The 23367-nt window shown below is 52.2% G+C and overlaps 2 protein-coding genes and 1 pseudogene across 18 annotated transcripts; 1 reads left to right on the forward strand and 2 right to left on the reverse strand.

Annotated features, from left to right (window-relative positions):
- Window positions 1–3569: 3569 nt before the first annotated feature.
- LOC308568771 (small nuclear ribonucleoprotein-associated protein B' pseudogene) lies at window positions 3570–4196 on the reverse strand (annotated as a pseudogene). The gene has a single exon. The product of its transcript is annotated as a small nuclear ribonucleoprotein-associated protein B' pseudogene (transcript).
- A 597-nt stretch (window positions 4197–4793) lies between these two features.
- Window positions 4794–11155, forward strand: NEIL1 (nei like DNA glycosylase 1). 6 transcript variants are annotated; one of them, XM_081160886.1, is made up of 11 exons: window positions 4794–4838; window positions 5281–5394; window positions 6044–6500; window positions 8589–8708; window positions 8804–8867; window positions 9129–9228; window positions 9596–9723; window positions 10095–10122; window positions 10289–10347; window positions 10501–10666; window positions 10844–11153. In XM_081160886.1, exons 3-11 carry the CDS (start codon window positions 6067–6069, stop codon window positions 10912–10914), a joined length of 1170 nt encoding a protein of 389 aa, XP_081017012.1. In that variant the 5' UTR covers window positions 4794–4838; window positions 5281–5394; window positions 6044–6066; the 3' UTR covers window positions 10915–11153. The 6 variants fall into 6 exon arrangements, with proteins under 6 accessions (XP_081017012.1, XP_081017015.1, XP_081017011.1 ...); XM_081160885.1 differs by lacking the exon at window positions 4794–4838 and having other exon boundaries at window positions 5058–5394; window positions 10844–11155; XM_081160889.1 differs by lacking the exons at window positions 9129–9228; window positions 9596–9723 and having other exon boundaries at window positions 4801–4838.
- Window positions 11156–11663: 508 nt separating this feature from the next.
- MAN2C1 (mannosidase alpha class 2C member 1) lies at window positions 11664–22574 on the reverse strand. 11 transcript variants are annotated; one of them, XM_081117182.1, is made up of 26 exons: window positions 22429–22573; window positions 22028–22153; window positions 21540–21663; window positions 20410–20480; window positions 19189–19366; window positions 18698–18887; window positions 17477–17583; window positions 17180–17290; window positions 16718–16810; window positions 16472–16588; window positions 16154–16249; window positions 15905–16050; window positions 15415–15538; window positions 14956–15077; window positions 14747–14832; window positions 14467–14622; window positions 14183–14280; window positions 13924–14018; window positions 13568–13672; window positions 13307–13463; window positions 13118–13195; window positions 12600–12709; window positions 12429–12508; window positions 12151–12299; window positions 11951–12060; window positions 11664–11872 (listed from the first exon to the last, which is right to left on the reverse strand). In XM_081117182.1, exons 1-26 carry the CDS (start codon window positions 22563–22565, stop codon window positions 11746–11748), a joined length of 3093 nt encoding a protein of 1030 aa, XP_080973308.1. In that variant the 5' UTR covers window positions 22566–22573; the 3' UTR covers window positions 11664–11745. The 11 variants fall into 11 exon arrangements, with proteins under 11 accessions (XP_080973308.1, XP_080973307.1, XP_080973306.1 ...); XM_081117181.1 differs by having other exon boundaries at window positions 11951–12063; XM_081117180.1 differs by having other exon boundaries at window positions 13052–13195.
- Between the last annotated feature and the right edge of the window lie 793 nt (window positions 22575–23367).

The following is a 23367-nucleotide window of genomic DNA, read 5'->3' on the forward strand; positions in this document are numbered from 1 at the left end:
ACAATAAACCAAATAAGATGGCAGACAAGTCATGGAAGTTCTAGGTCTCATCAAGTGTATAATACTAGCTTCATTTCCCAGGTAGTATTCCCTCTTTATATTATCACAGAATCCCACGGATACTTCTCTCTTTGCTAATGTAACAATGCATTGTAATTTTGTATTGACTCATTTGCCTCTTTTACCAGCCTGAGTTTCCTAAGGATGGGAATTGTCTTCCATGTTTGAATAGCCCCAATGCCTAATAAAGTACTCTTTGAATAAAGGGGGAGAGGGGATACAGGCTGCAGTGGATTTAAAGATGTTGAATGTAAAAAAATCTATGAGTCCATAAAAAGCCCCCCTCCCCCCAAAAAACCCAAATCAATCATAACTTGTCACCATTGGATATTATTGAACCAAATTCTTAGTCTAAAAATTGATCATTTAAAGGGGAGAAGTTCAAAATTTATCCTGTCTTTTTAGTATTTCAGGATTATCAAATAGCCCTAGTCGATGAGGTAAAGCTCTTCTTTACAGAAAAATTCCAACCAATGTAGAAGGAAGAACAGAATTAGAAAATAACCATTTTGTGATTCCCAATTAAATGCTTGATTGAAGCAGGATTATCAAAGATGCTAAAGTCCTATGGTAAAAGGTGGGTGTGATATGAAACTGGGTATTTGTGTGGTGCCAAACAATCACCTCAAACAACCCAGTGCCCCTCAGCCAATAAGTAGATAAACACATTGGTATGTCCACATAGTGGAATATTACTCAGCAATAATAAGGAATGACCTGATAAGCATAAAACTCTGGATGGATCTCAAATGCATTATGCTAAGAGAAAGAAACCAGACTCAATGTATGTCAATTATAGTTGAAAAATAATTTTTTAAATAAAGAACAAACCACTAAGTTGTACACCTGAAACCAATACAAAATAATATTAAAAGTAAACTGTAATTAAAAAATTTAAAAAGAGGTATAAAGTAGAAACAGCATTTCATAATGGTTTGTTTTATAAGTGTTTCCGTAGCCCTAGCTGGTTTGGCTCAGTGGTTAGAGTATGGACTGAAGGGTCTTGGGTTCGATTACGGTCAAGGGCACATACCTCGGTTGCAGGCTGGATACCTGGCCTCGGTTGGGGTGCATGCAAGAGGCAACCAATCGATTCGTCTCATCAATGTTTCTGTTTACCTCCCTCCCTGCCTCTCTCCCTTTCACTCTCACTGAAAAGCAATGGAAAAAATATCCTCAGGTGAGGATTAAAAAAAATAAGTGTTTCCACAGATAAACTGCCTACCCATAATGATACTATTCCAGTAAGTTATAATTATTTAACTGATAAATTTCTTAATGAGTATTTTTTAAAAAGAAAGAAAACACACAAAAAGAGAGAAACCAGACTCAAAAGGCTACATAGTAAGGATTTCATTTACATGATATTATGGAGAAGGCAAAAACTACAGGGATAGCAGATCAGTGTTTGCCAGGGGGTAGGGTGAAAGTGTTGATTACAAAGGTGCATGGGCAAATTTTGGGGGGTGATGGAAATGTATTATCTATTGATTGTGGTGATGGTTTCATGAGTGTATGTATTTATCAAAACTTGTACTCTAAAAGGTGAATTTTACTGTATGTAAATTATACATTGATTTAAATAAGAAGTGACCAACAAGACAAAGAAATCACCTCCATAGATTACTTAGTGGTCAGAAGGTGTAAAACAACTTTAAAACACAGAGGTCTGGCTGTCACAGTTTTATCCATGATCAGTTTCAGACTCATTAAAGTGGGACAACAAGATACTGGGCGCCTTCAACTGTTAATGTGATGTAGTTTGCAGTACAGAACAGTGACTAGGAGGTGACCTTGAAAACATGTAGCCAAGCCTTTATATCTGATTCCTAATGTGCAGGAAAAACTTAGTAGAGGAACAAATTAATGTCTAAGGAGACATTCAGACAAACCCAGAATGTGATGAGGTATCTCAAAGGACAACTGGCCTAATCTCTTCAGAAAGATCAGTATCATGGAAACCAAGAAAAGGGGGTGAGGTGGGGGTGTGGGTGGGAAGGGTGATTCCATCTAGATTAAGAATGATTGTAAAGAGACATATATACCCAGTTTTGCCCAGTGGCAGTATTGCAGCCAATGAGGTTTATCTGAGGCACAATTATTGCTAATTGAAAAATTTTCCCAATACCCGGCCATGATGACTTGAACTATAGTCAGCACTGGCAAGTTTTGACTGTCTATGCAGATACTGAGAAAAAAAAAAATAAATCCTTGATTGGACTCTGCCTTGAACAAATAGCCGTAAAAGACATTTGGGGGACAATTAGGGAAATTTGAGTGTGGACTAGGTGTTACATGATATTAAGAAGATATTGTTGCCCAGCCGGTTTTGCTCAGTGGTTAGAGCATCAACCCACAGACTGAAGGGTCCTGGGTTCCATTCAGGCCAAGGGCAGGTACCTCAGTTGCAGGCTCCATTCCTGGCCCCATTTGGGGCATGTGTGGGAGGCAACCAATCTATGTGTCTCTCACATTGATGTTTCTCTTTCTCTCCCCCCCAACTCTCTCTGAGAAGCAGTGGAAAAAATATCCTTGGATGAGGTTTTAAAAAAGCTAATAATTTTATTGGGTGTGATAAATGCAGAGATTTTTAGCCAGTGTGCTGCCGCATGCTGGTGTGCCACAAGCATTTTTAAAACATTCAATACTTGACTATTTAGTCAGGGCACTGGCCACTTTTCCCTTAGATTGTCAAGTTTAAAAATGACAACAGCCAACACAATAGCTGTCCAGTGTGAATGAATCAAAATTATACCTATTTTTTTTGTCAGAGCGGCAAAAATACATTTTTTTGGTGTGACTCAGAAGCTGGTTTATGTGTGCCATGAGATGAAAAAAGTTGAAAATCACTGGATAGTTATTGTGGCTTTGTAGGAAATTGCTTTATAGAAATGCATGCTGTATTAGAGATGAAATGTCATAATTTGTCTAATTTACTTTAAAAATACTTATGCCAAAATAAATGAATTTATAGATGAAGAGGGAATGAGGCGGTAGTATGAAGGGAGCAAATCATTGACTATAGGTCAGACACACTTAGGATGAAATGTGAACTCCTTGCAGAGGCCTCCTGAGGCCTGACCTGACCTGAACTTGCTTGTGTCTGTCCTCATCTCCCAGCACTCTCCCAGTTACACGCCAGCCACACAGGCCTTCTTTCAATGAGCCAATTGCTTTCCTTCCTCCAGGCCTTTGCACTGGCTGTCCCTTCTTTCTACCTGGCATGTTGTCTTTTTTCAAATAGTATCTTAAGATTTTATTATAAATGTGTTTCACAGGCCACAAGGAAATAAAAGACTATGTATAGTCTTTTGAGAAAAGGGAGCTGAGGATGGCCACAATGGGCACGTTCCCTGGGGAGAGGGCCCTGTAAGGGAAACCAAACAATCTGGTGAGACTCCAATGGTATAACAAACAAACAGGTCTGTGATAACGTGGCCCTGGGACACTGGGCCAATGCCTCTGTGGAGCTACTTCCATAACTTTATGGCCAAGGGTCAAAGAAGTCCTCACATCTCTGGGGGAGGGCGCTGCATTCCTGGAGGAGACATGCCCACTGAACTTCCTCCTCCACGGGGAATACCCGTTAGGGGACCTGTGAGAGGCCTCATACTAGGAGGTGGGACCATCATGCCTGGAGGGGTGTCCCTCGGCTGTAGGTGGGGGAGGGCCCCCAGGGCCAGGTGTGTACTGGGTTTGGACCCCTGCAATACTGGCAGTGGCAGCAGCTGCAACAGTGCCTCTTTATTTGCAGAGTTGGGATCGCCCACCAATCCCATGGACTGCCCAGCAAGTCCTGCAGGGGCCTGGGGCATGGGAACACCAGCTAGGATTCCTCTGCCAGCAGCCCTACCAATCCCTGGGCCCCCAGCAGCTCCAGCAAGTGGCACTAGGGCAATGCCAGTATCTTTAGGAGGAGGTCCCTTTACTGTCACTGAGACCAGGCTCTCCCCTCGAAGCTGCTCCAGACAGGACTAGCTTCTCTTCTCTTTCTGCTTGACTTGGGCTTGATCAAATTCATATGCTTGTCAAAAACCTTGAAGGTGCCAGTAAAGATAGGAGCATCTCACAAGGTGCACCTCATCCTGTAGTCAATGTGCTGCATGCAGCATCTTGCTGCTCTTGCCCACAGCCATGTTGGTGGTTCTGATGGCTCCAATTCGTGATGGCACGTATCTTGTCCCCACTCTTTGCCCTCTACTTCTGAGGTCTCAGCCTAAATGTCATTGCAGAGAGACCTTCCCCCCACAGAACCATCTGATGTGGGTTCTGCTTCTCGCTTGTTTTTTGTTGCTTGGCTGCATTTCTCATTCACAGGTGGTAATGACGTTTCTGTTTATAAGTTATGTATGACTGTCCGTTGATACTCAGGGCCACCACAGGGTCCCCAGGGCCCGCGTTTATCGCGCACATGCGCACTTCTGGCTGGAGCCTCTGCTTTGGGATATGAATGCTGTCTCAGGCTGGGAGTACTGACCCTGTCACTAGCCTGGTGACTTCCCCAGCCACAGAGACAGCTGCGACGCGGGACCTCGGACCTGACCCCGGATCCAGCAGGCGCCACCCTCCCACCCAGGTGACTGCCCCAAAGCCTTTCCCACACCGCGGACCTTCCTGCTCAGGGACCCCACCTCAAAGGCCTGGGCGCCCTGCCCGAGGAACTACATTTCCCAGCGAGCGCTGGAGCAGCAGTTTCCGACTTGCCCTTCAGCGCGGCTCCGCCCACGACTTTAACCCCTTAGTGGCTGCAGGTTAGCAGACGGGGGCGCGGGGCGCAGGTACCCCGGGGCTGGGAAAGACATGGGGGGGAGGGGGGTGTACCGCAGACTGAAGGGAGGATGGGATTTGGCGGCCTTGCGGGGGAAGGGAGCCAGGGTGTACCGAGGACAGGCAGAGGGGGTGAGTGGTGAGGATTGGGGGAGCGGGCCATAGAGTGCCCGCCCTCAGCAGAATTAGGAATCTGGACCTTCACCTTTTCTCTCAGAGTGAACTCTCTCGGGTGCCTGGTCCCGACGGTGCGAAAGTGTGGGCGGGGAAAGGAGTCTAAACGCCCCCTCTGCCAGACCATACCTGCGCCTTCGATCCCGCGGCGTCTTGGGGGAGAGGAAGCAGCAAACTCCCCTCCTCCGCCAGGTGGCCTGGGGTAGGGAGAGGAAGTAGAGTCGGTTCCCCTCGGACTTTAGCGCCGATCTGGGCGTGTCCTGTTGTCTTGCACCCTAGCCTGGAGCTCGGAGAGACCTTCCTAGCACAGAAGTACCTAGGGAAATCTGCATGCCCTCCTCCGGTCCTTGCTCCGGTCCTGACTCGTCCTCCCTGCCAGCTGAGCCTCCAAAAGTTAAGTTTTCCCAGCTCCCAACTCCCAGGTGGGGTCAGGCTCATTCCCTCAGCGATTGTGGCAACAGATGAGGTCGGTTGTGAGCGGTGGGGTGGTGAACAAGCTGAGCTTCCATTGGAGAAGTGGAGGTAGAGGCAGACAAGACAATAAATTTCAGATTTGGGAGTGCCATGAAGAAAAGAAAACGTGCGCCTGGTGGCGGGGGTTTTGGTGGAGAGGCTACTTTGGAAGGTGGTCAGTAAGGGCGGCTCAAGTGTTCTCAGACTGGGGACAACAGGGGCAAAGGCATGGGGATGGGAAAAGCAGTGAGCTTGGAGCAAGTGGGAAGAAATGACATGACAGCATGGGACCAGAAAGGATCTGGACTTTATTCTAAAAGCAGCAAGGGTTCATGGAAGCCCATCATGGAAGGTGTTAATAAGCAAGGCAGTCACACTTTCCCAGCCTGAGCTCCCTGGTGCCCTGGACTTTCCTAGCATTTTCAAGTGGGTGCCAAGGACTGTGGCCAGGCCAGCAGAATTTTCTGCCAAACCCAGTCATCCATGGTTCCCTCTGATCCTCAGGGTCCTCCTCTGTAAAATGGGGGTGATAAAGCCTACTTCACAAGGTGCACACCTGATCTAACATGCAGTCATTCTTGCCCAACAGGGACTGCCCACTCCTGGAAGAAAATGCCTGAGGGCCCTGAGCTGCATCTGGCCAGCCACTTTGTGAACGAGTCATGCAGGGGGCTGGTGTTTGGTGGGTGTGTGGAGAAGTCACCCATCAGCCGCAACCCTGAGGTGCCCTTTGAGAGCAGTGCCTACTACATCTCAGCCACAGCCCGTGGCAAGGAGCTTCGCTTGACACTGAGCCCCCTGCCTGGGGCCCAGCCCCCACAGGAGCCACTGGCCCTCATCTTCCACTTTGGCATGTCTGGGTCTTTCCAGCTGGCACCCAGCAATTCGCTACCACCCCATGCCCATCTGCGCTTTTACACAGCTCCTCCTGGTCCTCGACTTGCCCTCTGCTTCGTGGACATCCGCCGCTTTGGCCACTGGGTCCTCGGGGGTGAGTGGCAGCCAGGCCGTGGGCCATGCGTCTTGCTGGAGTATGAACAATTCAGGTAGGTAGGGCCAGCCCGACTGTTAGTCCCTTGTTGGCCAGAGAGGGGCAAGTCGCAGTCCCTCCTGAGCCTCCATCCCTTCCTCTGTAGAACAAGACAGTGTACTTCCCTGGGGACAGCTCCCTGAGCTCATGGATATGAAAACCCGAAACTGATATGGGCGGAGGTGGGGGCAAGAGGTGAATAGGTAGGCAATCCCTGAGGACATAGGCAGTTACTGTGAGAGCTGAGGCTGGATCAGCACCCCACACTGCTTCTTGGTGCCCTCAGGAGGCTAAGAAAGGTGGAGGGTTTTAACAACTTAAAAGGGAGGCTGAGCAGGAAGGAAGTGTTTCAAGGTGGTGGGGAGGGGACTGACATGGTTTCTGAATCAGGTTTTGTGGTCTCCCACATTCTGCCTGCCCACTGGTGTGTCCCATGGTCGTCTCAGTGACTGTCTTCTGCCTGTGGGAGGGGTAACAGCCCTACTTGGGATGTGATGCAGGTCACATAAGATGGCACAGTGTCAGCCATTTCCCTTTCTTTAAAGAGGAAATGTGTACGAGTCTGCTGTGTGCCAGGCCCTGATCTAGGTGTTGAGGGTACAGAAGTGATCAAGAGCTGAAGTTCAGCCAGGGCAGAGGGAGAAGGAAACAAACTAGATGAATTCATATAGACACATTACTGAAAAATCGGAGGGAGAGAATGACTTTTGGCCAGGGAATCGGGGAGGGGAGGCACATTAGGAAAGGCCACACTCTAGGAGGTGACATTTGAGCTGAGACCTGCTTGAGAGCCAGCCATGCAAAGCTCTAGAGCAGGGGTAAGGAACGTCGAGCCTGCAGGCGTACACAGCCCACAAAATCATTTGGTCGAACCCTGCCAAGGCAACCACAGGTGGAATTCAAAATTCAATCAATCTAGGTTTTTTCATAGCTAATTTTTAAGTTGATAATTTTGTATGGACCAAGAATGATGTTATAAATATCCAAATGACCCTTGGCAGGAAAAAGGTTCCCTACCCCTGCTCTAGAGGAAAAACATTCAAACTGACCAGCATCAGAGACGCAAAGGCCTGGAGTACATTTGGTGGATCCTCCCTTCCCTGGGGATGGTGCACCATCACTTGGCCCTTAGGAGACTTACCTGCCCACTGGGGTGGGTCAGGGCATGTCTGGCACCACAGAAGGCAGTTGACTCCTGGCCTTCCCAGGCATGACCTCAACTGTATCCCCAGGGAAACATCTATGGTCCTGGATTCCTCTACCTCACCTCTCCTGAGGAGTCATGTCACAGGTTAAGTCTTTGCCAGGTGACTGAAGTTTCTCACACAGAATGAGCATCTCACTTGTTTTCTTGGTCCTATAGCTGGGGAGCCTATAGGGATTTGCTGCCCTCAGGGAGCTGGCCACCCAGGCTAACCTTCCACTCTTCCATTTATCCCCAAACTCTGTCTTCTGGTCCCCTATTTCATATGCTTCTAGGCCCATCACTGAGTTAGTTTTGCTGTGGTCCTTTTCCACAAAGAAACAAGATGCATTTCCTCTTCACAGTGGCAAGGAGAGATCCATGACCCTTAGAGGTGGGGCAGGGGCTGCTGGGGCCCTCACTAGGACATGCCCCCACACACCTGCTGCAGAGAGCTAGTAACAGCCTCCTTAAAAATCTTCAGGTCTTGAGAAGAAGTCAGTGTCAACTCTTCATATCTAAACACCCAAAAGTCCTAGACAGGGAGCTCCAGACTGCAGACACACCCGAGGTCCTGTGATCACCTTGCTCTCAAAAATGTCTGGAGTCTGTGTTACTCTGGTGGCATACACACAACAGATACAGACTCGTGTGTGTCTCCTTGAACTCATTGCTTTTGGTTGGAATTTTTCAGCTTTTGTAATGAAAATCATAAATTGTTGTTCTCATTTAACAGATAGGAAAACTGAGGTTCCTACTGCCAAAATAGCACTGAGTCTTGGAAAAAGGGAAACGGAACTCCCAATTTCCTTCCCCTGGCACCTAGGAACAGGTTCTCCCAGCTCCTCTCCCCATCCCATGGCGAGGTGGGGGGATGAGAGGGCAGAATGGGTCTCATGTGCCCAGGCTGTGTCCCTCCAGGGAGAATGTGTTACGAAACCTAGCAGACAAGGTCTTTGACCGGCCCATCTGTGAGGCCCTCTTGGACCAGAGGTTCTTCAATGGCATTGGCAACTATCTGCGGGCAGAGATTCTATACAGGTCAGCAGGCAGACCATGGGCACAAGGGCTGGGGTAGGCTGGGTGCCCACATTCCCCACTACTTAGCATGCCTCACTCTATCTACCCCACTGCAGGCTGAGGATACCCCCCTTCGAAAAGGCCCGCACTGTTCTGGAGGCGCTGAAGCAGCAAAGGCCGGTAAGGGTGCAGGGGAAGGAGGCACACATACCTACCAGCAAGGGCTGACAGGGTATGGGCTGGGTCAGGTGTCTCCAGTGTAACCCAAGCAGGTCTTTAATTTTTCCTTTTCTACAATGTTTGTGTGTGCACCGGGGAGGGGATGAACCACCTCTGAGTCCTGGCAATCTCAGAGGCGGTCTGCTCCTGATAGGGTCAGTTGCCTTCTTAGAGGCCCTGCCTCATGCTGACAGCCAGGCTCTGTCCCTGCCACTTCTCCAGAGCCCCAAGTTGACTCTGAGCCAGAAGATCAAGGCCAAGCTGCAGAACCCAGACCTGCTGGAGCTGTGCCACTCAGTGCCCAAGGAAGTAGTCCAGCTGGGTGAGGCCCGGGAGGCACAGATGGTCAACTACCTGTGCGCTGGCATATTTTATAACCCCAGTACAGTTGCTGCCCCTTTCTGGACCTGGTTCCTTACCTGGGGAATGGAAGTTTGTAGACCTCATTGTTGCTAAATGGACTAGGCCTCCTCACTTGTCAGGTGTCTGTCCTCCAAGCTGCCCATGAGGCAGGCAGGGCAAGGATTATTAACCCCACTCCAGGATGAGCAAGCCATGGCCCAGAGTGGGGAAGACACCTGAGGTCCCACACTGGAAATGAGCCTTGGCCCCTTTCTCAGTCCATCAGGCTCCCCCTCCTCCCAGCCTGGGTCTGCCCTCTAACCTCTGCGTGGGTCCTCTGTCCACAGGGGGCAAGGGCTATGGGCCGGACAGTGGGGAGGAGGACTTTACAGCCTTTCGAGCCTGGCTGCAGTGCTATGGCATGGTGGGCATGAGTTCCCTGCGGGACCGGCACGGCCGCACCATCTGGTTCCAGGTTTGGGCCCTAATGCTCATACAGGCAGAGATCCCAAAGGGGGATAGGGGGTAGAGACCTGGGGTCACAGCTGGGCAGGAGATGGAGTCTCTATCTAGGCCCCCAAATGTCACACTGTCCCTGAGGGTCTAAGCCTTCCCTATGCAATGACCCTCCCCCCCCTCTAAATCTCAGGGTCCCAGCTAGTACAGCACCCCAAGGCAGGGTGGCCTTGATGTTGGCTCTGACCTGGCAGGGAGTGGGCAGTTAAGAGGCTTCCCAGGGGAGGATTACACTAGTCTGGAAAGACAGGTGTGAGTCCTGTCTCTTCAAGGGAAAATGAGCCCTGCCCCAACCAGGCTGATTCCTGAATTTTCCCTGTTCCATTTTAGGGGGATCCTGGACCTCTGGCACCCAAAGGTAAGGTACTCCTAATATAATAAGCTAAGAAAACAGAAAGGATGAGTTGCCTGCAACTCCTCGGTCCCCACTCCAACCCTGGGAGTCACCCGAGTGGGAGAGTGAGAGTCTGGAGAAAGGGCCCAAGGCCACAGGACCTTGCAACCCCAGCATCAGTGTCTTCCAGGGGGCAAGTCCCATAAGAAATCCAAGGGAGCACAGCGGGGTCCAGAGGACAGAATTGAGGTATCACTCCCTGCTCCTAAATCCTCCCTGCACTCACTCTCCTCTGCCCTGGCTGCACCTCCCAAGCCCGGCTTTTTGGGGGTGATGGTGGATCTTAACCAACCTCTGAACTGCTCTCTGAGCACTTCAGGAACCTGTGTCTCCTTTATCCAGGACCGTCCACCCCCAAGCAAGGCCCCTTCCAGGACAAGAAGGGCATGGAGAGGCCTTCCTGAGCAAACAACAGCCCAACAGCATGAGGGAACCAGCCTCCAACAAGACCCAAAAGTCCCCCCAGTCACTGAGAAAGGGAAGAGGAGGGGGACATGGGCAAACTCAGGTGGGCATTCCTTAGCTTGTTCCTCTGGGGATGGAAGGGGCACCACCAAAAGGGGCTTTCCGGAAGGAAAGGATGGCAGTATGGGCAGACGTTACATGTGAACAAAGGCGGGAAGGAAGGCTGTCGGGGCATTCCTCAACCTGGGGTCTGAGTTGCCACCTCACCTGTCCTCCCCAGGCTGCTGCAGTCCCCAAAAGATCAAGACTGACATCCCACCTTTGGTGCCTGAGGAGACCTCAGCCTCCTAGCAGGAGGATCTCCTTGCTTGCATCTACCTCTTCCCGCTGCCTTGCACTGGACCTGGGGCATGTGGCTTCCTAGAAGCAGGCAGTAGGTGAAGGGGGCTAGATGCCTGTGACCCTGTGGCTGTTCCCTACATAACCATGATATTTTTAATTGCACCCTACCATCCCCATTTTTTAAGCACATGTGAAAAATGTTGTATTTTTAAAAATATAAATTGATATAAACGTCTTGGGCTGGCTACAGAAGGTATGGAATGGCCAAGTTAGTAGGCCTGTTGCCTGGTCCTGAGTATAAGAAGCTACCTTCTCAGCAAGGCAAACAGCCCCATCCGAGTCCTCAAGGCCCTGGCTCTCAGAGGGTAGTCTGTTTTTGCAGATAGCCCCTCAGAGGTAGTATAGAGACCCCAGGCCCCATAGCTCCTCTAGTCCAGGATTCCTCAGGGCCTGTGGTTGCTCCCCAGCCTGGCCCAGACTAGTCAGTACTCTCCTCCTAGTGGGGACTAGCTGGAACCCACCCAGACCCAGGTCCTCTGCCTGCTGACACAGGGGAGGAGTTTCTTATCTCATGCTCTTATCTTGTGGTCATGGATATATATTCCCTCTCTCTCATGGGGGCTGCAACCCAGACCCTGGCTGCACATACAGATCACCTTAATTTTGCCCCTGCCCCCAAATGCCTGGGAAATAGCCTTCTCCCCTCAAAACCATGAAGATGGGCCCTAAGAGAAGAGAGCAGGAGTTACCAGTAGGGCTCCTGAGCCAAGGATTTATTGTTGCTTTGGGCAGGGAGGCAGCCCCCAAAGCCTTCCACAAATAGTCCCCACCCTCAGGGACTCAATTCAGTGGAGGTTGCAGCTCAAGCAAGAGAGACTGCACTTGGAAGGGAGAAAAGGTGAGTTTCAGACGGGTGTCCCTAAGGAGCAGGTGGCCAGCAGGGTCTCGTCGCTCCAGGAGGTCGCAGCTGCAAGAAAGGAGGGGCCATGAGGACCCCGCACGAGAGTAGGGCTCTCACCCTGCCCCCACCCCCTATCCCACTCACAGGACAGCCTCCTGAACTGGCAGTGATGTGTACAGCCAGCAGTCCACGTGGCTGCCATGGGCCTCGTACAGCCTGAGCACTAGTGTGCGGCCCTGGGGACTGGTCTCAGCCTGCTGAGGGAAGTGGGCAGTGGGCAGGGCCAAAGGTGGACCCAGCTGAGACCCACCCAGCCCCACCACACCCCATCCCACACCCCTTGCCTGCTTGACGGTCTCCAGCACCACCGCCGGGGAGGACACACTGAAGGCACTCCAGGCAGCTGTGGGCACCCGGCCTGGGACAGGCAGCGCCAACAGTGGGAAATTGAGGCTGTAGGCTGCTTGGATAACTCCAGCATCCTGGAAGGAGCCTGGGCACAGGCCAGAACAGTGCCAGTGGTACAAAAGGGGGTATGGGCGTGGGGCTGCTATTTTCCCCACTGACTGTTGGAAAAACCAAGGTTTGGAGAAGAGCAGAGAAGGGGCAAGGTAGCACTCACCCTTGTGCGGCATCAATGCATACGTGAACTCGTGGCGCCCCAAGTCAGCAGTTGTGTCGGGGGCTTTAGGTGCCCGCAAGCTGCAGAGGAGGGAATTAGCCGGGCTGGAATTCTGGCCCAGGAAGACCCCCGCCTCCATGCCAGCCCTAGGCCTGGCAGCACACCACTCACAGCGAGAGGCTGAGGACGCTGCCCCGAACCGATGCACCGTACTTGCAGTCATTGAGCAGGGCCAACCCAAAGCCATGCTCCGACAGGTCCATCCAGCGGTGGGCCCACACCTGGAGAGCACATCCCAGACCCACCTGGTGGCCCTGCCTTCTCCTTTTACTCCCATCACTAAAGAGGCAAGCTCTGGGACCCCAGGATTGAATTCCAGCTCTCATAATAGGAGGCCCTGGACACCACCCAAACTGTCTATTCCTCAGTTCCTCATCTGTGAAATGGGGAGAATAGTACTTAGCCCACCAAATGGGCATGAGTATCAAACTAAACATAAAGCATTTAGCACAATGCCTGGCACACATTAGGAACCAGCAAATATTGCTTGTCCTCGCCCCAATTCTAAACAAATAGCCTCTCCCCAGAGAAAATCCAAACCCCCCACCTCACCCACATCAGACCTCAAATCTAGCCCAGTCCCAAGAGGTGTTGTAGTGGGTGGGCCGCTGCAGGTGCCCGAACTGAACCTCATAGGTGGCCTGGGGGTTCCGTACACGGGCAGGGAACTCCACCTTCAGGAACTTGTGGGCTTCGTGCCAGTGCACCTGGGGTGGGAGTAAAAGGTGAGGGGAGGGAGAGACACACAGAGGCCTGGGGTGGGCCCCTCCTTGCTAGCCACACCTAGGAAAGACAGCCACCACCCTACCCCCTGCTACCTCGGTGTGGAAGCGGACATAGGGGCAGCCGACATCCAGTACAACCTCCTGGCTGAGACGACTGTTGGGGCTGATCTGCAGTAGGAACCAGGCACTGCCCCGCAAGCCACCCTCAGTGCCCACTGCCAGGGTCCCTGCCTGGCCCAGCACTGGTTTCCTGGGGAGAAGAGGTGGGAGGCTCTGAGTGACCCAGGGCCAGCTGATGGAGGGGCCCAATAGGCCTGTATGCCCACCCCCACCTGACATCCTGCCCACCCATACCGTGTCTCCAGGTGGTAATCCATGACGTCCCAGGCATCCCAGTACAGGGGGACATCATCAAACAGCACAAACTGGTTCCCCACAGTGCCCTCAGCAATAGCCTCCCTGGAAGGAGATAGGGATTGGTGCTTTACAACATGACCTTGGTCTCTCCAGATGCTCAAAGTGGGGTGGGGGCAGGGTGAGTAGGCCCAGGGGAAAAGGACCTCCCCAGCCCAGCCTGCCCTGCTCCATGAGTGGGTCCCAACCCAGAGCCACTGGTGGGCTGCTGCGGGGAGTGCTCTGGCCAGGGGACAGAGGGAAAGGTCTGGGATCCACCTGCCAGACCCTGGGAGAAGGCAGTGAGGGGCTGGCACCTGCCAGACGCCACCAGCACCAGGGATGTCAGGCGGCCAGTCGGGTCCAGCCTCACCCGGATGATACCGTTGTCCAGAGTCACAGAACCATCAGTCTTGGCAGAAGGGGGCCTTGAAACTGAGCTGGCAGGGGCTTCCCACAACCAACAGCATCCCACCCCAGCCCTGCCTCACCACTTGCTCCAGTCTGGGGAGCTCAGAACCCCCATGTTGTTAAGCCCCTTCCCAGCCCTGCCCATCTGGACATGCCAGCACTCACCTCTTGCACAACAAACACAGGCTGCTGGGGCAGCAGGGGCTGCAGTGAGGTGGGGGCAGGAGCAGGAGTATAACCCATGCTAGGCACTGTCACCAAGGCTGGGGATAAGGCCTGGGCATCAGTGCAGCCTCCCTGAACTTCCAGGAGCCTCGTTCCAGGATGGGGGGATACTAGTACTGCTACTCTCCAGCCTGGGAAACCCCAGGGCAGAGATCCTTAGGGGAGTGTCCCTGACTCTTGGTCTGGCCTCCTGCTGCACTAGCAACCCTTCTCCCAGCTCATACCTAGGCTGTGGGTCCCGCCAGGCCTGGGCATGGCCAACACTTCAGTGCGCTTCCAAGGCAGGGTATTGACAATGAGGAGGCCCTCAGGACCTGGCTCCCCAGCACACAGGGCTGCAGTCGCAGCACTGAGCAGTGTGTTGCCACGGGTACGAATGTCTGAGGAGAAACTGGATGGTCATGAGTGGGCAATGAATCTAGGATGACCCACTGTGTCCCAGAGGTGACACTCTGGGCTCAGCCTGGGGTATTGGGAGAGCAGCCCGGATGTTCTCAGCCTAACCTTCGTAGTGGCACATGGCTTCCTCTGCCACCAGCTGAATGCAGCTTCCAGTCACCACATCATGGAACTGGTTCAGGAGCAGGAGCCTGCAGGGGCCATGGGCAGGGATGGGGAAAGCCAGGAGGGTGGGAAGAATGAAGGCTAGGAAGGGCAGTCACAGAGGTGTCTTGGGTGAAGTCAAGTGGGTGATGGGGCAGAGCCAGGCTGACCTCCAGAGGTCCTGCAGCTGGGCTGCTGGGTATAGAAACTGGGTACTGCGGACCAGGGCCAGGCTGCTGAGCAGCTCCACGTCGTGCAGGATGCGCTCACACTCCCGGTTCCCCTTCTTGATCTGAGCCCAAACCAGCGAGGAGGGTGAGTCTAAAGTCTGCTCGAGTATCCCAGAACACCTTCCAAAGCCCTCCCTGGCTCAGAACCCCTGATGGCCCCCCAGAGCCTCCTGGATGAAGTCTCTTGTGGGCAACATGTCCCAAATACCTCCCTCCCTCCCTCAGCACAAGCCTCCTCCAGGCTCCTGACCCACCCACCTCTTGCTCTTCTCTCAGCTCCTCCTTAAAAGAACAAGCCTCCTCCCCCAGATATGGGTGGGGTCTGTCCTGTTTCCTTCACTCACCCTCTACAGATCAAGGACTCACTCTCCCTGCTCAGCAGAGTGACTAGTTCCTGACCTGGGAGTGTGTAGTGTAGGTGCCATTATGCAGCTCCAGGAAGAGCTCCCCGACCCATGTGCACAGCTGCCCAGAGTCACTCTCCAGCGCTGAGAACAATCTCTCCGGAGAAGACAGCTGCACCCTGAGGGAGACTGCAAGCCTGGGTCTCCCAGCCTTGGGGGGGTCACATGCCTCACCCTTCATCCACACCAGAGCGGACAAGAGATCCAGCCCCCAAAGAAAGAAGCAACCCCCAGAATCCTGTCTACACAAAGCCAGCTCTGGAAACCCCAGGAGAGTTCTCTCTCTGGTGAGTTTAAGCCCCTTCCCCCTCTCAGCTTTTTTCCCACGTCACGACCAAGGTAGAAGCTGAGGGGAGCCCATGGACCAGGATTGGAGCAGGACAAGCCCAGTGGTGGGTTGGGCCAAATGTTTGAGCAGAAAGAAGGGATCAAAGTTAAGGGCTAAGTGATCAGCTCAGTGAGGGTGCCGGTGGGCCAGGCCTGACCTGGGCAGCCCATCTGTATTGTATATCCGCTTCAAGCGGTCCACCATGGTCTGGGTGGGGCCACCACCTCCATCCCCAAAGCCGAAGAGGAAAGCACTGTGGTTCGTCCGCCCTTTGTCCCGGTTTTTGGCCACAGTCTTTAGCACCTGACAGGCAGGGTAGGTCAGCATGGTTCAGTGTAGGACAGGACACCCAGCCCTCTCCAGCCTACCTCCCTGCCCCCACCTTGGCCACCAGGTACCCTCTCACCTCTTCCACACTGCCCTCCATCCCATATGAGTCACCAGGTGGGAAGTGGGCCAGCACACGGGAGCCATCCAGCCCTTCCCAGAAAAAGGTATGGTGCTATGGGCAGGCAGACACAAGAGGCTAGTGTCAGGGCTGAGGCAGAGCTGGGCCTTCCAGACCTGCCCTGCCCCTTGTGTGACTGTGGAGGAGGCATGCCCTCTATCTGGATGGGGATTGGGTGATCTGTCCAGACTCCTGAATAAGCCTTCGGAGAGATGAATGGACCAGGTGGGACCCAGGCCTACTCTAAAGTGACCCACTGGACTGGGGTCTGCTCACCGGAAAGGAGTTCACCAAGTTCCAGCTCAGTTTTTGGGTCAGAAAGCGCCTGATACCACAGCTGTGCATGATCTGGGGAAGCTGTGCCGAGTAGCCAAATGTGTCTGGCAGCCAAAACTGTGGGAAAAGAGCCTCTGAGGCACGTGAACCAGGGTTTTTGGCAGAGCAGCCCTAGCCTCAGCCCCTCATCTCTCCGGGTCAAGCTCTAGCACCATCCTCCTGAAGGAATAGCAGCTCCCAGCCTACCTCCGAGCACATCTTCCCAAACTCCTGCAGGAAGAAGTTCTGGCCCTGCAGGAACTGCCTCACCATGGCCTCTCCACTGGGAAGGTTCCCATCCTGGCAGTGAGAGAAGAGGGAGTCAGCCAGGGTCAGCACCAGATAAGGAAGAGGCAGGAACTCAGGCCGACCCCACCTCTTAGGAGAAGCCATGGCTCTGACCCAGAGGTTATGACTAGCAACCAGGAAGTGTCTATCTCCTAGCTTCAGACCCGACCATCTATCTGCTAAAGGGGAGCTTCTGGGCTGGGTCATACAGACAGCCTTTCACAGTACTTGAGACCCTCCTCCTCATTGGAGTCCCAGGCCTTGGAATTCCAAGGACTAATAAGCGCTGCAACAGAGGGGTTGTGAAGAGCCTGCAGAAAGCCCAGGAGGGAAGCTCATGACTGTATGGCCCTAGGCTGAGAGTGTGCAGACTACACTTACCATCTCCACCCAGGTGCCCCCCACGGGCACAAACTGCCCACGGCAGGCGAACTCCTGAAGCCGGGCATACAAGCCAGGGTAGTGGTTTTTTACCCACTCGAGCTGCTGCGCCTGTGAGGCAGATGGGGCAGGAGTTACGCTGGGAGTGACAAGGACTACACCCAGGGCCAAGTATCTGGGGAGCAGTGGGCAGCTGAGGGTGGGGAAGAGCCCTGACCCTCAAGTTGGGGAGGCCCTCAGAACATCACTCTTGGACCTACTGGGCTTCTAGTGTCCCTACATGGCTGTCCCTCTGACCTGGGAGCAGGCAAAGATGAACTCAGGGTTCCGCTCCATGAGCTGCACGGCTGTAACCCAGCTCCGGGCACATTTCCGCACAGTTTCTTTAAAGGGCCAAAGCCAGGCTAGATGGGGAGGGTGGGAAAGAGGGTGGAGGGAGAGCAGTAAGGTCCCCAGCTCCACACAGATCTCCAGTACCCTGTCCCCCAGCACCCTGCCCAGGCCCACCCTGGGTCTCTAGGGTCTTCCTAGCTCTCTTCCCATCCCAGGCCCCTTTCCCTGCAAAGCCCTATGGTATCCCTCCTGAGCTACCACTTCCAATCAGTCATGCTAGGTGGCAGTAGGAGGGGGTGGGACAGGGAGGCCACCAGGGAAATCAGGTCAGTTTTACAGGTCAGGAAATTGAGGCCCCTGGCCCTGGAATAGCCTCACTCTTCAGGTTTAGACAACCTCAAAGAGGATCCTATAAGCAGCAGCAAGAGTTAACACTTTCCCTACCACACAATGATGTAGGGCACAGCTCCCCAAGATGGACCCTTGCCTGGTCAACTGTCCTAAATGAAGCACTACTGCCTCTCCTTGCTTACCAGCCCAGAGCCCTCACCCTCTGGGTGAGGCATAGCAGAGAAAGCCCTTGTTCTGTGGTCTAGAAACTTTAGCTGCATCAGAATCAACACCTTGGGGAGCTTGTTAAAAAATGTGGATTTCCTATAAGCCTCACAGATACTGCAAATTTTTCAGGTTTAGAACTGAACCCTTGACCCTACCCAGAAAAACCTCCCCTGTGCTTGAGCACCCATCTCTATTTACTTCCATATTACTCCTCTCTTACAACTTGGACACCCTATCAAGTTCTTACTCATTCTCATTAAGCTCACAGTCACCTCCTCCCCAAAGCCTCTCTTGAATTCCCTCAACCCAGCTAGGTTAAGTGTCTCTTCTGGGCTCTCCAGCCCTCAATATTTCCCTCCATCATGGTCCCAGCTGTATCTATCAATTTTGTGATCAGTCTCTATAATCCTACCCTCCAGTATCTAGCATGGGGCATTAGATTTTATTGAAAGAATAAATGAAGCTACACCTACCAAAGCCCACAGTCTAGTCCCTTTATAAATGGAGAATACTGAGGCCCAAGAGGGGCAAGAACTTGCTGAGGATTACAGTGCTTCCAGGACAATGCCAGGGCTTCAAGGTCACTCCTGCCTACCCGCCAGCCAAACCAGCCAGCTGCCTCCCTACCTGTATCAATGTGGCAATGCCCCATGGCATGGATGGTATGTTGACTTTCACCTCCACGTTGGCCAAAGAACCTGGAGGCCAGATCCTGGGCCATCAGGAAGGTTTCGGGCTGAGCCGGGTCATAAACATTCACGATCTGGTTGGCTGTGTACAGGGCCTGGAAGCTGCGCTGGTTGTCTTCCCCAAGGCCCTGCAGCAGGATTCTCTCTCTTAATCCCTGTCTGAAGCAAATGAAGTCCCCAGCCCTAGGCCCTGGCTAATCTCCCAAGGGTTCTCAGTAGAGCTCTTCCCTACCTCTAACTCTTTGCCCCTGTTGTTCCCCAGGCTCAGCATTGTTTCCCTTCTCCCCTTTACATAGAGAAATCCTATCAACTCTTGGGCAGGCAGAAACACTTTCCCTATTCTGCATTTCCAGAGTCCCAACTATCTGACCCAAGAAACAACCTGCCTAGAGTTCCAGAGTGACCAGGTAGGGTGGGGATGTCGAGTACCTTGGCTATGCCCAGCAGCAGTTCTAGATCCACCAGGAGCTTGTGAACATCCCGGTGGAACAAGGCCAGCTCAGCCCGGCTCACCTGGAACATCTTCTCTGGGTCTGGGGCTGCGATCATGGTGCCCTTCCCGGCCCCCAGGAGCCCATTGCAGGCAACTTCTACATAGAGGGTCAGGCTACAAACACGGGGAGGCCGAGGGACTGGCAGAGGCCTCAGGGGGCTTGGGGAGGCATCCAGATGACCCCTCCCCATTTACCTCTGGGATCCCACAGTATGTCAAGTTCATGTACAAGAGGGTCACAGTAGAAGCACCACCCTGAACCCATATGGTGATGAGAAGAGCTCTATTATGGTTATCGAGAACAAACAGCTCAGTCTGGAACCATGTGATGCTGCTGTTTAGCCTTTTGTTCACAAAACTGTCTTTACACAGCACTGCCTTGGTCTCAGAACCATCTTTGCATATTAAAAACATGTTTGGATCTCCTAGAGCAAAGAACCATCAGCCACAGGCTGTTCTTTGTAGCAGCATATTGGGCTGCAGTGCTATTCTATTCAGTCTTCAGAGACCAAATATGACTTTCTTGGGGAAGCCCTTCCTGACCCTCCTTCCACCCTTCTAAGTCTGGAACAGAGTTTTCACATTGTGCTCCCAGGATTTTCTCTTAGAGCCCTCATCAGTTTTATAATTGTATACGTATGTATGAGTCCCTTTGCTGTATAGGACTACATCACTCACCATCATAATCCCAGTGTCTGGAAGCATCAGATACACAGTATTCAATAAATATTATAAAATCGTAATGTCTAAGAAAGGGTTTTTAATGGTGTCATAAATGTCCATATTATAATATAGAATGAAAAAATTCAGTGTACAAATATCAAGGAAATATAACCTTAACTAGTAAAAACTACATCTGGAAGAATTTCTGAGATGACTGCTGAGATGTGACTAACGGTCATCTCTAGGTGGTGGGATAATGGGAGATACTTTCTTCTTTGTACTTTTCTGTATTTACCACAAGAAGGCAAATATTTTTATGGCCAAAAGAAAAAATAATCTTGCTTTTAAAAAACAAACAGATCTGAGGATGGTTGTGTTGGAAGTGGACGTGTTTCCAAGATCATTCTGGGCCTCAGTTCCCACTAATGGGTCCTCCCTCGCTGGTGTCCTCCCCTCCACAGCCTTGGTCAACCAGCATGCAGGGACTCACTCACCTCCGGGGGTCTCCTTCCCCCAGCCTCTCAGTCAGGATATAGCTGGTCTTCTTCCCCTCTTTGGTCAAACCCTGGTGGGAGTGGAGTAAAAGAGACAGGGCCTGAGGTTTTTGGACAGTTCAAGTGAAGTATAAGCTGAGGGAATCCAAGACCCTCCACTCAGTCTCCAGCTTTGGCTTCTCTCTCCCAGACAAGGCCAAGATTGATAAATCAGGGACCCCTGGTAGCAGGCGCCCCAACCCCCATGGCAGCCAGCACCATGACCACCAAATGGCACCAGCAGAAAAGCCCATGGTCTTATGGGAAGGGTCTTGGGCAGGTGTTAAGAGGCCTGGGTTAGGCTTCTGGTGGCATCTGTACCCCTGAGTAAATGTCTGAAGGGAAATTCTATAAAGTCAGGGACAGGTTTATTTCATTCCCTGCTATATCTATCCCCAGTGCTTAGCATAGGGCCTAGCCCAGAGAGGGCATTCAGGAGACATCTGCTGAGCCAATGGAGGGAGAAAGGGCTTTGCCATACAGGTAGGACAACAGTCCTACCCTGAGACTGAAAGTACAATTGGAATGGAAGCTGTGCAGGCTGAACAAGTGAACTAACCTCTATACCTCTCAGCTTCTTGATCTGTAAACGGTTATAAAGACCAACCACATAGGATTATAAAGATATTGTTAGATGCATAAACAAGACACTTAATAGTGGTTTTATCTGGGGATTGGGATGGGGTAATGGGGAGATGTTTGAAAGTTCCCCCCCATATTATATATTACACATAATAAAAAATTAGTTTACTAAGAACTAAAAATAGAGATGCGGTCTGCAAAGCCATTAGCCTGGCACTTAGCAGAGGATTAATAAATGGATCTGCTGTACTTATTATTACTGTACTTGATTAGTAACCATATTCAGCCCAGAATGAGGTGGGCTGCCAGTAGCAGGGTGCATTTAGCACTAATTATGTTGCAACCCAAAAGCCATCTATTTACCTTACCCTGTATGAGGGACCCAAGCAGCAATCTTCCCAGTCCTGAAATCCTGATACCACCGTGTAGGCAGAGCCACCCAGCTATGGGTCCTCCAGAGACCAGAGCTGAAATGTGACCATGCCTGTCCCTAGGGTAAGGCTCCTTACCTGAACAGGTTCCCCATCACGCCAAACCAGGCCCTCTCCATCACTTTCCCAGCGAAGGTGAACTTCCTGACCCACCCATGCTTCTGGGATTGTCAGCTCCACACGGAACCAGCAGGTCCACCATCTGCAAAACAATCACTTAGATGGGCTTCAGAGTGGAAGCCTTTGTTTTTGAAATAGTACTTCCTTGGCTTAACAATCAGTAGGGGCTTGAGGCTTTCTCTAGGCATTACAAGATATTCAGATTTGATGAACAAGGAGCAAGGTGTGCAACAAGGTGAGGGAAAGAGGCAGAGGAGTCCGGGGTCTGTGATCCCTCACTGAATGCCTTTCCTCAGGGGCGTCCAAGGGCTGGGATAAAGGGGAAAATGAACTCTTCCATGAAGTCTGAAGGGACAATGGAGGAGTGGCCCTTAGAAATGAGCTAGCCAGCTGAGGCGCCTTCTCTTAGGCCTGTTGGCCCCACCCTGCCTCTGGGCGTTACCCACGTGGGCCCGAAGCTGTCTCCGATCTGGGCAGGGCGGAAGTCCTTCTGAACTGCCTCCTGGTAGGGAAGCCTCTTAGGCGTCAGGAAACTGGAGAGCGAGGCCACCGGGCAGCTGTCCCCGAAGAGCCTGGGCAGGAGGGGTCGGTAGGTGCTCACTCAAAGCCAGATTTCTGCCCGTGGGCATGTCGGAAGGTGGAATGCAGGGTCTCTTGATTAACCGCAGAGTGGGCTGTCCCTACAGCACAGCCTCCCGCTCCCACTCCCCTCTCCCGGCCTGCGCCCAGTCCGCGGAGGGAGGGCACTTTATGCCTCAGTCTGGGCGGCCACAGCTTGGTTTTACCCACAGAAAGGAAGGCTGGGGCGCGCAGGCGAGGCTGGCCAGCGCCTTGAGAGGGGCCACACCTGCCATGGAGGTTACAGTCGTGGGTAGAGTAGAGTGGCAACACGAATTTCTCCACCCGCTCCAGCGTAGTGCGCCAGTGCTTCAGGACCGGTGCTGGTGCCGCCGCCGCCGCCATTGCCACGCGCCCAGTACTCATCCCAGAAGATGCCGGGCGCTGCGGGCGTGGCCCAGAAGCAAAGGTTCCGGCATAGGACAGCCGGCTTGCAGCCACACGGGCCTTTTTTCTTACAACACCAGGGCTCTCTGAAGCCCCGCAGCTCTGAACTTTGAGGCGGGCACCGAGAGAAGTGCTTCCGGGGTTCTCCTCTACCTTATTTGGACTGGTGGGCCACTCGGCAAATCCCTAAATAAAATGGGAAGTTTGACGCTCAGATTCTCCGAAAGCTCCCAAAGATAAGGGACCATTAGACACAACAGAAGCAGATCACTCGGCCTCAGCAGCAGCAAGGAGGAACCCCCTGGAAAACCTAGAAAGAGCTGGGACCACCAGGAATGGACATGGTGTTAATTAGGGAGGGCTCTGCACCCCGGTAACCTCAGCTTTCCTCTACTCCCTATTTTTTGTACATGGCTGCTGGTCATGACCAGAAACTCTGGAAAGATTTTGAGATGGCATGTTAGTCATAGCATTCAAGATCCTAATAGAATACTGTATGTCACCACACAGGACTGAAGAGTTGAGAGTAGCCATAATGCCAGAAACACCTCTAATTTCATTTTCACGTTACCCTAGTAGTTCACTGGCATTTTCCCCCTCCTAGGATTGTCAGGGAGTTCTTGTCTAGAATATCATTAGTAAGAAAAATATATACACAGCATTAGCCCTGATATTTTAATGGAAATACTGGCCAAGTTAAATTTACAACATTTCAAATGCAAAGCACACAGAAAGGTGACTGAATACATAATACCAAACAATTTAAAGATAACTTGCCAGC

This window comes from Miniopterus schreibersii, assembly GCF_964146895.1.
Source record: "Miniopterus schreibersii genome assembly, chromosome: 1".
Classification (NCBI taxonomy): Eukaryota; Metazoa; Chordata; class Mammalia; order Chiroptera; family Miniopteridae; genus Miniopterus; species Miniopterus schreibersii.